Source organism: Ursus americanus, chromosome 7, assembly GCF_024610735.1.
Source record: "Ursus americanus isolate L20-20 chromosome 7, mUrsAme1.1.p, whole genome shotgun sequence".
In the NCBI taxonomy this organism is placed as follows: Eukaryota; Metazoa; Chordata; class Mammalia; order Carnivora; family Ursidae; genus Ursus; species Ursus americanus.
This window is the reverse complement of record NC_142133.1, coordinates 47,030,982-47,045,602: the sequence shown is the minus strand read 5'-3', so window position 1 is coordinate 47,045,602 and position 14,621 is coordinate 47,030,982. Positions and strand designations below refer to the sequence as shown.

Here is a 14,621-nt window from a genome sequence, read left to right as displayed (position 1 = left end):
CAGTATGAATATAAAAATCGGAAAGAAGGTGGCAAAAGTGTCATTACTATCAGATGATTTTATTGTTTGCCTGAAACACCTGAGAGAATGAACAAAAAAACTAGCACAAAATCAGCATCCAGGAATAAAACCTGTTCATAAACTTAATACGGAATAAGTAAAAGTCATATGAAGAAGACTTTAAAACACTCATGATGGTCATGGAAGAAAAAGCAAAAAGATAAAATTCTATTTTGTTCTTGAATTGAAAATTAATTATAATAAAAGTCAATTTTAAGTTAATCTATAAATTTAATTTGATCCTGACAGGATGTCCTGGAGATTAAACAATCTGACCCTAAATTTAATACATAAAAATAAATTAAAAAGAATAGCCACAAAAGTTCTGGGGGGGGGGTGGAAGAGTGATCAATGAAGACCAGCCCTGCCAGATATTAAAATGTTATAAAACTACAATAATTAAAACTGTATTTTGGACACATGAATAGGAAAACAGATCAATGAATCAGTATAGAAAGTCCAGTAATGTGGGGGGGGGGCCTGGGTGGCTCAGTTGTTAAGCATCTACCTTCGGCTCAGGTCACGATCTCAGAATGCTGGGATCGAGCTCCGCATCGGGCTCCCTGCTTAGCGGGAAGTCTGCTTCTCCCTCTCCCACTCCCCCTGCTTGTGTTCCCTCTCTCGCTGCCTCTCTCTCTGTCAGACAAATAAATAAATAAAATCTTAAAAAAAAAAAAAGACAGAAAATCCAGTAATGGATCCCAAAATATAAAAGGGAACTGAGTCTATAATAAAGGTGATAATTTTAGGAAAATAATATTATTCAATAAATAATAATGAGATAACTGGGTAGCTATTAGGGAAAAAGTTGGATCCTCTCATTCATTACACTGGGAAAAATTCTGAATAGATCAAATATTTAAATGTAAAATAACAAAAGTAATCAAAATAATCTTTAGGTAATTTTTAAAGAAAAGTATCTATGACATCACTAGATAATTTTATCTATACAATCTTGCTAAATGTAGGGCCTAAGTATTACATAAAACTCAGAAGACATAAATTACTCAATTACATAAAAATTAGGAACTAAAACAAAACTTGAAACTTTTATCATGCTTATCGCAGATAAGGGGCTTATTTCCTAATATATGAAGAGATCATGCAAATCAATAAGAAAAATACCAACTACCCAATTAGAAAATAAGACATGAAGATCCATATAGTTCACAGACAGAAAAACAATAACTCCTAAACATATGAAAAGATGTTCAATCTTATTCAAAAAAGAAATTTAAATTAAAACTACTCTGAGGGGCGCCTGGGTAGCGCAGTCGTTGAGCATCTGCCTTCGGCTCAGGGCGTGATCCTGGCATTCCAGGATCGAGCCCCACATTGGGCTCCTCCGCTGGGAGCCTGCTTCTTCCTCTCCCACTCCCCTGCTGTGTTCCCTCTCTCTCTGGCTGTCTCTGTCACATGAATAAATAAAATCTTTAAAAAAAAAAAACTACTCTGAGATAGCATTTTTCTTCTATTACTGAAGCAACAAAATTTACTAACCAAAATTACAAACGTACATATGTTTTGAGTTGGCAATCCCATCTCTAGGAAGTCTGCCTACAGATAGAAGCTTACATGTATGAGATGACATATGTACGAGATTATTCACTGTAACACTGTTGTCAAAAAAATACTATTTTAAAAACCTAGTAATCTATAAATTTGGGGCTTGCTAAATAAATTATGGCACATTCATCTATAGTCGGATATTACGAGCTATAAAGAACATTGATATAAAAAACCTTTTGAACTGATATGAAATGATCTCCAAGTTATGTATTAAATGAAGAAAGCAAGGGGCAGAATTTGTTTAGTGTGCTAGTTTAGGCTTAGACAGCAGACTACATCTCTGAAAGCATACACAACACATGCTTACCATTGGATTGGCTGCCTCCAGAGAAGGAAGCTGGATGGATGAGGGACAGTGGGAGAAAATAGACTTTAACTGGGCAACTTCTGTACATTTTATTACTTATCTAAGAAGGACAAATTTTAAAGTTTATATGGAAGGATAACTATCTAAAACAGAGAATATATAAAAAATAAGAATAGTGAGGAAGCGGTTGCCTTCTCCTTATCAAAAAAATGCCACAAAGCCACTGTAACCAAAACACTGTGGTTAGATCAGTAGAGAAAAGAATCAAGAATCTGTAAGTAGGCCTCACCAGATAGGAGAATTTTGTACATGACAAAGGTGGTGTTTTAATTTAGTGGGGAAAACTTGGTGCTAGCCAAACATTTTGAAGAAAATGAAGTTAGTCTCTTCACATCAGATTTAGAAGTTCACATGAATGAAAGCTGTAAATGTAAAGTACAAAAATAAAGAAGAGTAAAATGGAAGAAGATGTGGGGAAATGCTGTCAACAGAATGAGTATAAACTCGTGGTCAATGGAAAGAAAACGAAAGTCCAGTACAAAGAGAGCGCTGCAATTCCGATAAGAACAGGACCCCTAGGGGCGCCTGGGTGGCTCAGTCGTTAAGCGTCTGCCTTCGGCTCAGGGCGTGATCCCGGCGTTCTGGGATCGAGCCCCACATCAGGCTCTTCCACTATGAGCCTGCTTCTTCCTCTCCCACTCCCCCTGCTTGTGTTCCCTCTCTCGCTGGCTGTCTCTATCTCTGTCAAATAAATAAATAAAATCTTTAAAAAAAAAAAAAAAAAAAAAAAGAACAGGACCCCTTAACACTAATTGCAGGGAGAGATATTAGCAGTAGGTGGTGTGAGGGTACAGTTTCAGCCCTCCTAATCAGGCAGTAAAAGGCAGGAAAACCTAGGAAAGGGTGAAAGTGAAATTTAATTTAGGCATCACATAGGCACTGGTTTGAGAAACTGGTCCCCAAGTAAAATGTGTGTGAATCAAATAAAATTACATAGATGTTTTTTTCTCTTTAACCCAATAATAAAAATCATAGAACTCTATCCCACAAGCATATAAGCACCAGTCAGGATGGATAATACAAAGATTTTGCTGCACCACTGTAAATATTTGTAAAACAAATGTGCCAAAATAGAATGATTTAATAAGTTATGGAATATTCATGCAATGCGATACTTTAATGGGATAGGCAACCATTAAAAAGAATGTTACAGAAATATCATCCGAAGGGCCTCTGGGTGGCTCAGTCAGTTAAGCCTCTCTGACTCTTGACTTCGGCTCAGGTCATGATCTCAATATTGTGAGACTGAGCCTGATGTCAGGTTCCAGGCTGGGTATGGTGCACCAGGTGTGGGGCCTATTTGGGATTCTCTCTGTCCCTCCGCACCCCATGCTGCCCCCCCCCACCTCCCCTGACACACACTCGCACTTTCTCTCTCTAAAAAAAGAAATATCATCTGATCTTGAGGAAGTCCTACAATGTATATTTAGGTGTAAAAAGCAACATGTAAAGTACTATATTTATATTTATAATATGTTTTAAGACAAATGTCCAACAGTCTAAATATGTGTTTTGCGTGTATTTATCCATTTGTATAAAACTGAGTGTGGAGAAAGGCAAGAAGGGGTATACACTAGATTGCTGTTAACCTTAGATACCATAGACGAGAGGCTCTGAGATGGGAGAATTACAAGGAAAAAATGTGAAAGAAGAACAGAAGAGAGAAAGGGGGTGGGAAGGAGGAAGGGAGAGAAAGGAGGAATGAGGGGGAAGGGGTAGGAAGAGGAGAAGAGGAAAATGAAGGGGAGGGAAAGAGAGAAGGGGCAGCAATCATAAAAAGAACAGACCACAGTATTAACTCTATATGAGCAAATCAAACTACAGATACCCATGCCCATGAAATCAGTCACTTGAATACAAAGCTACTTTCTGCATGATGGAAATTCAGAAAGTTTTCACTTTATTCCTTGTTATTTTTAATACTGTATGAATTACCATATTCATGGATTGTCATTCACTTAATGACTTAAAAAACATTTCCATTTATTTTGCTCAAAAATCTACAATTAAGTCATTCACTTAATGACTTAAAAAACATTTCCATTTATTTTGCTCAAAAATCTACAATTTAGGCAGAACTCACTGGGGACAGCTTGCCTCTGCTCCATTAGAGCATTAGCTGAGACAGCTCAAAGGCTGGGGACTGGACTCAGCCGATGGCTTGTCCATTCACGTGTGGCAGGTGATATGGGCTATAGTCTGGGACTTGTTCAGATGACATCTTAAGGAGACCCTTGTAGTCACACAACCTAACGTAGTCTGCCATTTGTGTCCACCACATTCCCTGTATTATTTTCTTAATAACACCTATCATTACATGACATTGTTCAGTCTATTTATTTAGGGTTACTAGAATGTCAACAGAAATCTTGTCTGCTTTGTTCATTGCCATATTCCCAGAGCATGGCCCAAAGCCTGGTGCATAGTGGGTACATAATAAACATTCATTAAACATGAATTAATTGCACTGAAGACAAGTAGAACAGCTTTAATCATAAAGGGTTAATGTTATACTTTTGCCAAGTGAAGGTAAATATGCTACAGAGAAATAAATGTAAAAGCTTTCATACTAAGTCCATGGGAGAAAAATGATAGGAAGGCCCTGTTGCCCCACACACGTAGTAGAGGCCCACGGAATGAACTCCCTAGAAGAGACAGCGGAGGTCAGCGCCATAAAGTAACCTAAAATTAAAAGAACAAATCAGAACTATGGAAGCTCAGGAATGTCTTCCTTCAAAAGGAATGAGTACTGAAGTTTGAGAAACATTGGAATAAGGATTAATATTCATAATATATATGTTTTTTAAACTCATAAATTGATAGGGAAAAAGGTAAACAATCTGATTTTTTTTAAGATTTTATTTTTAAGCAAACTTTATACCCAACACGGGCCTGAACTCTCAACCCTGAGATCAAGAGTTGCACGCTCTACCCACTGAGCCAGCCAGGTGCCCCAACAATCTAATTTTAAAGTGGCCAAAGGTTATGAACAGAATCCACAAAATAGTAATATGCCAATGAATGAATGAAAATACGCTTTACTAATAAGATGCAAATTACAAGAATGTGATGCCATTTTAACCTATCAGTCTAGCAAAAATAAAAGAACTGAACATCAGGTTTAGTGAAGATGTGGGCAAATGGGCCTTCTTCTTCTTCTTCTTCTTTTTTTTTTTTTTTAAGATTTTATTTATTTACTTGAGAGAGAGAGTGAGAGCGAGAGAGAGCATGAGCGGGGTGAGGGGAAGGGGAGAAGCAGGCTCTCCGCTGAGCAGGGAGCGATCCCAGGACCCCAGGATCATGACCTGAGCGAAGGTAGATGCTTACTCGACTGAGCCACCCAGGCGCTGCAAATGGGCCTTCTACTACGCTGCAGGTAGAAATCTAAACTGGCTAAATCTCAACTGCAATTGAGCAATATTTTTCAAAATCAAAAATGTACAGAAGTCTATGACCTATAAAATGACACTTCTAGGAATCCATCTTTATATGTACAAGGGCAAGGCCATTCGATGCAGCATTATCTGTAATCACAAAATAAAAAACAACAACAAAACAAGTAGCAAATAAGCTGAACTGCCATCAATAGGACCCCAGTTAATGGATACTCTATTATGGCACACCCATGCAACAAAATACGGTGCCACTGTTAGAAAAGATAGCTCATTATGCACGGATTGGAACAATTTCTGTATGTTTACTTCACTTTGAAAATCAGTATGTATTGTATAATCTTATTTTATATATATTTTTACGCATGCGTGCGCGTGCGCACGCACACTTGAATAAACATATAAACAGCCTACAGGGCAACTGCTAACAGCAGTAAGTAATGTCCCAGGGTGGGAGTGATAACCTTCACTTTTTACTTTATGCACGTTCACTGCTCCTTTCCATGGATTTAGAATTATCCAAGGGCACAAATGGATTCTTAAAATTAAGTATTTTCAGACATGCACAAAAATTTTCAGGACAATAGGCATTTACTTTAAAAGTTATAAATTGATATAACTATATGTATATAACATATATATTACTCTTCCTGATGGTACCAATATTAAATGGTACTGTAATATCTCAAAGAGCCTTACAACTTACATAATTACCTGTATTGTACATAGTCCTAGAGAGGATTTATCTGCTAGAAAACTTTGTTCACAACTACATCCCCCCACCTTGAACAGTGCCTAGAACTCAGTTTTTTTTTAACAAATGTTTACAGTGTTTACAGCTTCATAAACAAACTTTTAGGCTTTCATTCCTCTTTGTCAATTAAGAGTCTGGAAATGACCATCCCCCATAGAAATTTTTTGCCTCCTGTGCAGCTAAAAGTGGCTAAGTGCTGGTTTTTGAACTTACCAGAGGCTCTAGCTTTATAGGCTGCTGTCGTTTTCTCGTTCTCTCTTGAGCTTTGGTAATATGCCTAAATGTCAGGAATTGTGTGTCAGATTCATTTTCTGTGGGTACTACAAAACTCAGTCTTCCCTTTGCTGTTATACTGTTCAGTCTTTCAAGGGCAGGGTTTTCCACCTGCTCTTCAATATTTTTCAGTTCGATATCTTTCTCTGAGGTGTGAAAAGCCATTCTCACTCCTGCAAAAAGTAGGGCCAGCAAAAGAAAAATGAAAAGTAGAGCACAAGAACTGGGGTAATGGGACTAGTGGAAGTGACTTAAGAGCTAAGGAGTGCTGAATTTGCTCACCTCTAAAGAAAACCCACAAAGTTACCCATTTCCTCCAAACTAAGGACTTGAATCAGAGAAATGAAAATGCCTGGCCTTCGAGTAGCTGGGATCCAGGAGTTTGCATTTCTAACAAGTTATTAGATGCTGCAGGTGTCACTTATTTGGGGACCATACTGGTCTAGATTTGGAAGGATGAAAAGAATTGTAATTAGTATTGAGATCAATGTTTTTCATGCTTCGGTATGCAAAATATCTCCAGGGGAGCTTGTTCAAAATGTAGGTAATTTTAATGCAGGCAATCTGAGAAATACAGCCTAGGTACCCCCAAACCCAAAACTAAACAAGAAACAACCAAAGGGAAAAATAGGAGTTGAGGACTAAATCCTAAAACACTGCTCCTGGAGCTCTCATATGCGTGAGGAAACTGTTAAAATGCACATTCTGATTCATAACACTAGAACTATGAGCCTCTAGTAGTGGTCTTGCATCCTCCACCACTCACAATCCCACCCCACCAAATGGGTGGAGACACTTTCCTTCAAAATAATACCATAGCACATACGGTGTTGAAACAGGTGTCAGCAGGCCTGGGTTTTAGTCCAGATCTGTGCCGGCCCATCAGAATCTCCTATGCAATTTTAATTTTCCAAGTAGCCATATTAAAAAACCCAAAAAAAGGGATTGTTGAAATAAATTTTAACAATGTGCTTTATTTAACGTATCCAAAACATTCTCATTTCAACGCGTAATCAACATAAAACTTATTAATGTTTTATTTCATTGTTTGTTACTACATCTTCGACTTCACATTTAGAGCAGATCTCAACTCAGACTCGCCACTAGTGGCTACCATATTGATTAGCGCAGTCCAGATCTGATCACTCCGTGTGAGATCTTCCACAAATCTCCTGACACCTCTATTGCTCACTTTCCACCCCTCTAAAACGATAAGTAGGTAGTAAAGGGCCACTGAATGCTTTTCCACTGACTTTCTCTGCTTCTCTGAGCCTTATCCTTACGTGCTCCGAAAGCCAAGCGGACTTCCTGGCCTAGAAGTCGGAGTCCAGCCCCACAGCTCTATGCCTCAGGACTCACCAAGTCCGCCTAGGGCAGCCACAGCTACCTCTGCCGAGGGTCTCCAGAGACAGCAAAGCCAGGTCTGGTAGTAGAAAGTTGACTGTAGTCGGGAATGTTTGCTGTTGCCTAGCAGCCACCCGGCCTCTACCGACTTGCAATGCGCCTGTGCGGGACCTGTCGCCACGGCAACGCCTCAGCCAACCGCAGCTCTGAGTCCCTGAGCCCGCCGGCCAATTGAACCAATCAATGCCTCCGAAACATTTCTACTCCGCTGGTTGGTGGAGAACACCCGCTCGACCTGCGTGGTAGCTCCTCGGCGCTGGCGACCGACCACTGCCGCTTAGGCGGGTAGTCAGGGCAGTGAAAGGAGGTGGCTAGCTGTGTTTGCTCCCTCCCTTCTCCTACGGCAGTCTGTTTCCCTTCATGAGGCACGAGACTGACTTGACGGTTCCTTTAATCTAACTTTCTCTAGTTAGAAGGATCAAGAATCTCCAGAGAGGGAGGTGTCTTGTATAGACAGTTCGGTTCCGCTCTCGAAAGGAGCAGGGGAGCGACTATCCAGCATCTCTGTGCCCACCCACCAGCCTCCTCCCGGGAGTAAGGAAGGAATGTGGGCTGTTCTTCCTCTCCAGCCCCACCGTGTCCTTTCAACTAATGTTCTCTTCCACGTGGAAAATAACCAAGTGTCAGGCACAGCATGAGCCCATATTTCTTGGTCTCGCGCTCTCCTTACCAAAGCAGACTCTGGATCTTGTTCCTGGCATTTAGGCCCACCTAATTAAGTCCCCAAACGATTGCTGCTAATGCTTTGTGGAGCCGACCCCATCGAAGCCCGAGGCATGTTGCTTACTGAAGATGTCTTATTCCAGTTAGTGATCAGGGGAAGCAGCCCTTTCACCTGCCTTGAGGAAATGTTACACCAGATGGCAGAGTCCTGGTTTTCAGCCTCTCCTCCAAAATGACATAATCACTGCTGGAACTCATCGTCTTCTGTTGCGTTTTTTGGTCCCTCTTTTTTTTAAATTTGATATTTGTTTCTTGCCTCGAATGCCAAATCCTATATGAAGTGCTTGACCTATCAGACAACACGCATTTTCTCAATATATTCAAGTAGGTATTTTACATGCTAGATAGGACACCACCTATAGGGTAGAGAATCACATATCAATAGAGCTGGGATGGAGATTGCAGATCACTTAATCCAGCTCCTCTATTTGATTAATAAAAGAACTGAGACCCAGAGAGAGAGAGAGAGAGAGAGAGAGAGAGAGTGATTTACTCCAGGTTAGGCAGCTAGTCATGGCAGAGACAAAACTTAGAATACAGATCTCCTAATCCCTAATCAGATACTGGAAACATCAAGGGAGTAACTTCAGTTTAGAAACAATTCAAAAACAACTCAAATGTAAACATAAATACTAATTCACCAGAGATAAAAGGTACACATTAAGCCAATCAGAGCCAATAAAATATAATAATTTATATAAACTAGTAATTTAAAAAAATTAAAGCCAACCCAATACATCAAAACATAACATCAGAATAATATGCAGTGTTAGACACATTTATAAAATGAATTTCATTTCAGATGTGCAGTGAATAATCTGTTCCCTTCAACATTTACGTAGTAGAGACAAAGGCCATTGCTTCTTAGTCCCAGAATTTTTTTTTTTTTAGTTGGTGAAGGTAATTGTATTCTAATGTTACCTATGCAGCTGAGAGCATTCTAAGAGCCAAGGAAAATGAGGGGTAGAAGACATTGACACATAGAGTTCAGTAAACGTATTGCTATATTAGAAGCTACTCATCAAATCTCTCCAAGCTTATTTTTTAATGTGGCAAGATATCATCTTTATTATCAACTTAATATTTACTAAATTAGTGCAGACAAAGCATTTTATGTATACCCTGTTGATTTTTTCATAGTATAGATAATAATAATAATCCTTATGATTTACAGAAGTGGGAATGAAGCATGAGAGACTATGGACTATGAGAAACAAACTGAGGGCTTCAGAGGGGAGGGGGGTGGGGGAATGGGATAGACCGGTGATGGGTAGTAAGGAGGGCACGTATTGCATGGTGCACTGGGTGTTATATGCAACTAATGAATCATCGAGCCTTACATCGGAAACCGGGGATGTACTGTATGGTGACTAACATAATATAATAAAAAATCATTAAAAAATAATAATAATCCTTATGATTTATTGGGTGCTCTCTATGCTCCAGGTACTATGTTAGGTACTTTGCATTTGTTCTCTCAAAAAATTCCAACAAAACTGAAATTTTCATTTCATAGCTGAAGAGCTATGAGAGATTTATAAGAATTAGGTTATAAAAGGTCACATCTTTAACAGTAAAAGTAAAAATGGTTAAAATTTATTGGACATTCAGTTAAGATTTATATTCTGGGCCCTTTGTGAAGTACTTATCACCATAATACTAATTATTGCAACAACTTTCTGTTATTTTAGAGGTATCATTGTACCTATTCCACTAATAGGGATATTGAGGATTTTTTTTAAAAGATTTTATTTATTTATTTGGCAGAGAGAAAGAGCACAAGCAGGGGGAGGGGCAGGCAGAGGGAGAGGGAGGAGCAGACTCTCCCCTGAGCAGGGAGCCCGTTGCGGGGCTTGATCCCAGGACCCCGGGATCATGACCTGAGCCGAAGGCAGACGCTTAACCAACTGAACCACCCAGGCGCCCCAGGGATACTGAGGTTTAAAAAGATTACATGACTTACCCAAATCACTTAGAGGTAGTAAGTGGCCACGCTGAGATACAAATTCAGATCCATCAACTTAAATAGTCAAATTTCTATAAGATCCTAGAGCAAGAATATTGAGTCAGGGAATTCTGCTATATATATGGTGGACTATATTCTGAAAAATTCCGGAATATAGTCCACCATATAGTCCACCATATAGCATAACATGATCATAATTTTATAAGCACAGAATGTATATAAACAGCAACCCTCTGGAATAAAGACATAAATGTTTATAAGATTTACTGGTATTTTCTGTTATGCCCTTTGCTTTTCTGTATATTTAAAAATAAAAATAAAATCCATATACTGTTTTGGTATTGAGAAAATGAGTTATTTTAAAATTAGCACAAGAAAATATAAGAACATAGAGTGGAGGTACCATGAACCTGCCTGGAGGCCAGGGCAAAGATTAGGAGTGCTGGTGGAGGATTTGGCTTTCTGCAAAAAGACAAGGCACCCCATTCCACACAGATGAAAGGAACGTGGGAGTGGCTTAGGTAAATTGGTGGATTTGGGTCTGATTTCTTCTTTTTCTCTCTGAAGCAGGAGGTGGGTCAGCTGCTGAGATGGGTGAAGGAACGAGAGCTAGAGGCTGCATATAATTTATATGGGGAGATGAGGTGGGAGGGAGGAACTCATCTTTAGCCTTGGCTGAAGTTTAATTTCAGGGTCTGTGAACTGCTTAAAACTGCGTTCACATTGGTGGGTGTATGTTTGTCGAAAGCTGTTAGATTCTCAAAGGAATCTGTGACCAGTGGTCTCTCAGAGTTGGAAACTATATGCTCTGCAAGCATAGGTCACAGGAGCGCAGGTTTCTGAGAGATTGGTTGGATCATATTTTGTTACTTTATCACCACCTTGTGGTCAAATGGATGTACTGCCAAAGGAGGTTTCGAATCACAGATTTTGAATCCGCGCCATAGTTATCTTAGATTCAGAAGGGACTAGAGGCATTCTGTGGTCTAATGTCCCACATATTGTGAGAATTAATAATTACTACACATTTTTCCTCCAAAATGTTGTGCTGGGTTAACTATGCGTAAGTAAGAAGATCTGGCTAACCTCAGATAATTGCATTTCAATTAAAGATCTTGGCAGAAATAATCTCTGAGCCAGTGTTGAATGATTTTGAAAGGCTAAGAGCAGTGGTCCTTAAACTTAGCTGTGTCTTGGGACCACTTGGAAAACTCCTGATGCCCAGGCCAGACTCATGCTAACTAAACTCTCTGAGTGAGAGACCCAGGCATCATTACCTTTTTCCCTAGCGCCCCTTTCCCAGGTGACTCCAATGGACAGTAAGTCTGAGAGCCTCAGCCACAGGGCCTTGCTATTCAAGGTGTGATGCACAGACCGGCAGCCTTGGCATCACCTGGGAGCTTGTTAGATATGCAGAATCTCAGGTCCTGCCCCACACCTCCGGGATCGGTCTGCATTTTAATAATTCCCAGGTGGTTCATTGCATATCAAATCTGAGTAGTGCTGTTGAAGAGAACGGAATGGGTGTCCAATAGGTCCACTGGATACACAAGGCAGGAATGGTGTCTGAAAGGCAGGTTTGTCATTTTTTATCAGTTCCAGTTACAGGAAATGTATGACTTCTATGCCAGGGTTGGAAAGTTCTAATTGTCCGAAAATTCTTTTTTAAGTAGATGACAAAATCTACTTTCTTGCCAGTTCTGCAAACTGCCCCCATGATCTTTTCAAATATTGGAAGGCAGAAATGTTCTTCCTTTAATCTTCCTTCTTTGAATCCCTCCCTCCCGATCTTCCAGTCTCCTTAGTCTATGTAGGATATGTTTGCAGAATGCCTAGTAATTCTACACTAAAAATGGCTTTCAGAACTGCAAGGGAGTTTCTAGACATGGTGTGACACAATGAGCATAGTAGGAAAATGACATTCCTTTATCTAGAAATTCTATTAATGGCTCCTTTTTCTTCCTGGAAATCAGACATTAGTCAGGATCTTTGTTAAATGGTGCATAATAGAGAAGCTAGATCGAGCAAACAAATCAATGCTGATGGTCCCAGAGCCTCAGGTCATTCGCATGTGACTGCTGATGTTGTCCTGAGCTCAGAGAGACCACCATGGGAGCCCTGGGCTGAGGGGGCTGGGGCCTGTGCTCCCAGTGGGGTCAGGTTCCTGTCCCTCCCAGGCCCTTCTCCTAGGACCACATCCTTCAGCAGAGACAGCTCTTCCCTCAGTTTGGCTGTAGGGGGTGCCTCTACTCTCAGCCTGTCCACTCCGTCCTGCCTTTGTCTCCAAGCCTGTCCTTCTCAGTGAGGCCTTAGTTCTTCAGGCCTAACCACATAACAGATGCCTGTTTGCCCAGGCAGGAGGGCTTGACTACTGTCCTGGACTCTTACAACTGAACAAGCAACCAGTCCTGGCTTGGTCCCAGATCAGTTCTCCTGCTGTGAATATTTATTTTATTCATTTATTTATCTTCATTTATTCCTGAATACCTAATCTTAGCATCTCTCCTTTGTTATGGACTGAATATTTGTGTCCCCCTAAAATTCATATGTTGAAGCTCTAACCCCCAGTGTGATGGTATTTGGAGATGGGGCCTTCGGGAGGTGGTTAGGTTTATATGAGATCCTAAAAGTGAGGCCGTCATGATGGGATCAGTGCCTTTATAAGAAGAGACAGCAGAGAGCTCGGTTTCTCTCTCTCTCTCTCTCTCTCCCCCACCCCATGAATATAGCCATCTACAAGCCAGAAAGAGGGTTCTCATTAGAAACTGAACTGGCCAGCGATTTGATCTGGGAGTTTCTAGCCTCCAGAACTGTGAAAAATAAGTGTCCCTTGTTTAAGACTACAGTATTTAGTTACAGCAATCTGAGCTGACAACCCACCCCTTTATCCATGTTCGGGCCTGAAGCTGTTGTGTGTAAAAGGCCATCCCATGCCAGCTTCCTCGTGGACCATCTGTCTCACTGCATAGCGGATCTTCTGGCATCTATAATGATGACCCTTTAAACTTTATTTTTTAAGTTTTTTTGTTTTTTTTTTTTAAAGTACTCTCTACGTCCAGCATGAGGCTTGAGCTCATAACCCCAAGATCAAGAGTCAGCGTGTTCCATAGACTGGGCCAGTCAGGGCCCCCCCTTTAACTCTATAACTCTAGCTCCAGGAGTTCAAATCGTCTGGGTCTGGCCAAGGTTCTTGATCACAGAGTTCAAATTGGCACAGTATTTTGAAGAAAAACTTTGCAGACTTTCTTGATTTTTTTTAAAGTTATGCATACCCTTTGGAGATGATTTCTCTTTCAGAAATCTACCTTAAAAATATTTGATCAAGGGCACACAGATTTTTATTAAAGCCACATTTAAATAAAATATAATATCCAAACTATGATACACGTTTAATTGGTGTAGCTAATTAAAACCATGAAGTAAAGTTGTATGTATGACTTGGGGAAATGTACTCAATATATTAAGTAAAAATGTGAGTTTCAGGGGCGCCTGGGTGGCGCAGGCGTTAAGCGTCTGCCTTCGGCTCAGGGCGTGATCCCGGTGCTCTGGGATCGAGCCCCACATCAGGCTCCTCCGCTAGGAGCCTGCGTCTTCCTCTCCCACTCCCCCTGCTTGTGTTCCCTCTCTCGCTGGCTGTCTCTATCTGTCAAATAAATAAATAAAATCTTGTAAAAAAAATGTGAGTTTCAGAATATTATGCACAGTGTTAACCCATTTTGTTAAAAAATGTGTATGGTATATAGTCTGTATAGTATAAAATCTGTATATGTAATATATTGTCTCTATATAGTTGTGATATTGTGATTTATAATAAAAAAATATATGTTTGGTCTTCATCCACTCTTTCTGCCACAGAGTTCTTCAAACCTTTAGAATTTCCTAAGTGACGAGAGCCCTAAAAGTGTCTTCTGTTAGATTGATGAGGTGACATTTCAAACGCACACAGTTAGGGTCTGGTTGCCAGGAGAACCAGCCATGTGATTAGAGGGTGGGAAATTTTAGTCCCACCCTGCTAATACCTGGGAAGGTGGGAGGGGCTGGAGGTTGAATCAATTGCCAACCGCCAACGATTTAATCGACCATGCCTATGTAGTAAAACCCCCACCGAAACCT

General features: G+C 40.3%; 1 protein-coding gene across 1 annotated transcript in view; it reads right to left on the bottom strand.

Annotated features, from left to right (window-relative positions):
* The window catches only part of DNAH6 (dynein axonemal heavy chain 6), a 207,965-nt gene extending 199,006 nt beyond the window's left edge, over positions 1-8,959 (bottom strand). The window contains exons 1-2 of the mRNA XM_045808809.2: positions 7,775-8,959; positions 6,356-6,588 (exon numbers count right to left, since the gene is read on the bottom strand). Coding sequence (XP_045664765.2) covers positions 6,356-6,580 — 225 coding nt within the window. The 5' untranslated portion in view covers positions 6,581-6,588; positions 7,775-8,959. The remainder of the gene's footprint in view (positions 1-6,355; positions 6,589-7,774) is intronic.
* Positions 8,960-14,621: the final 5,662 nt, after the last annotated feature.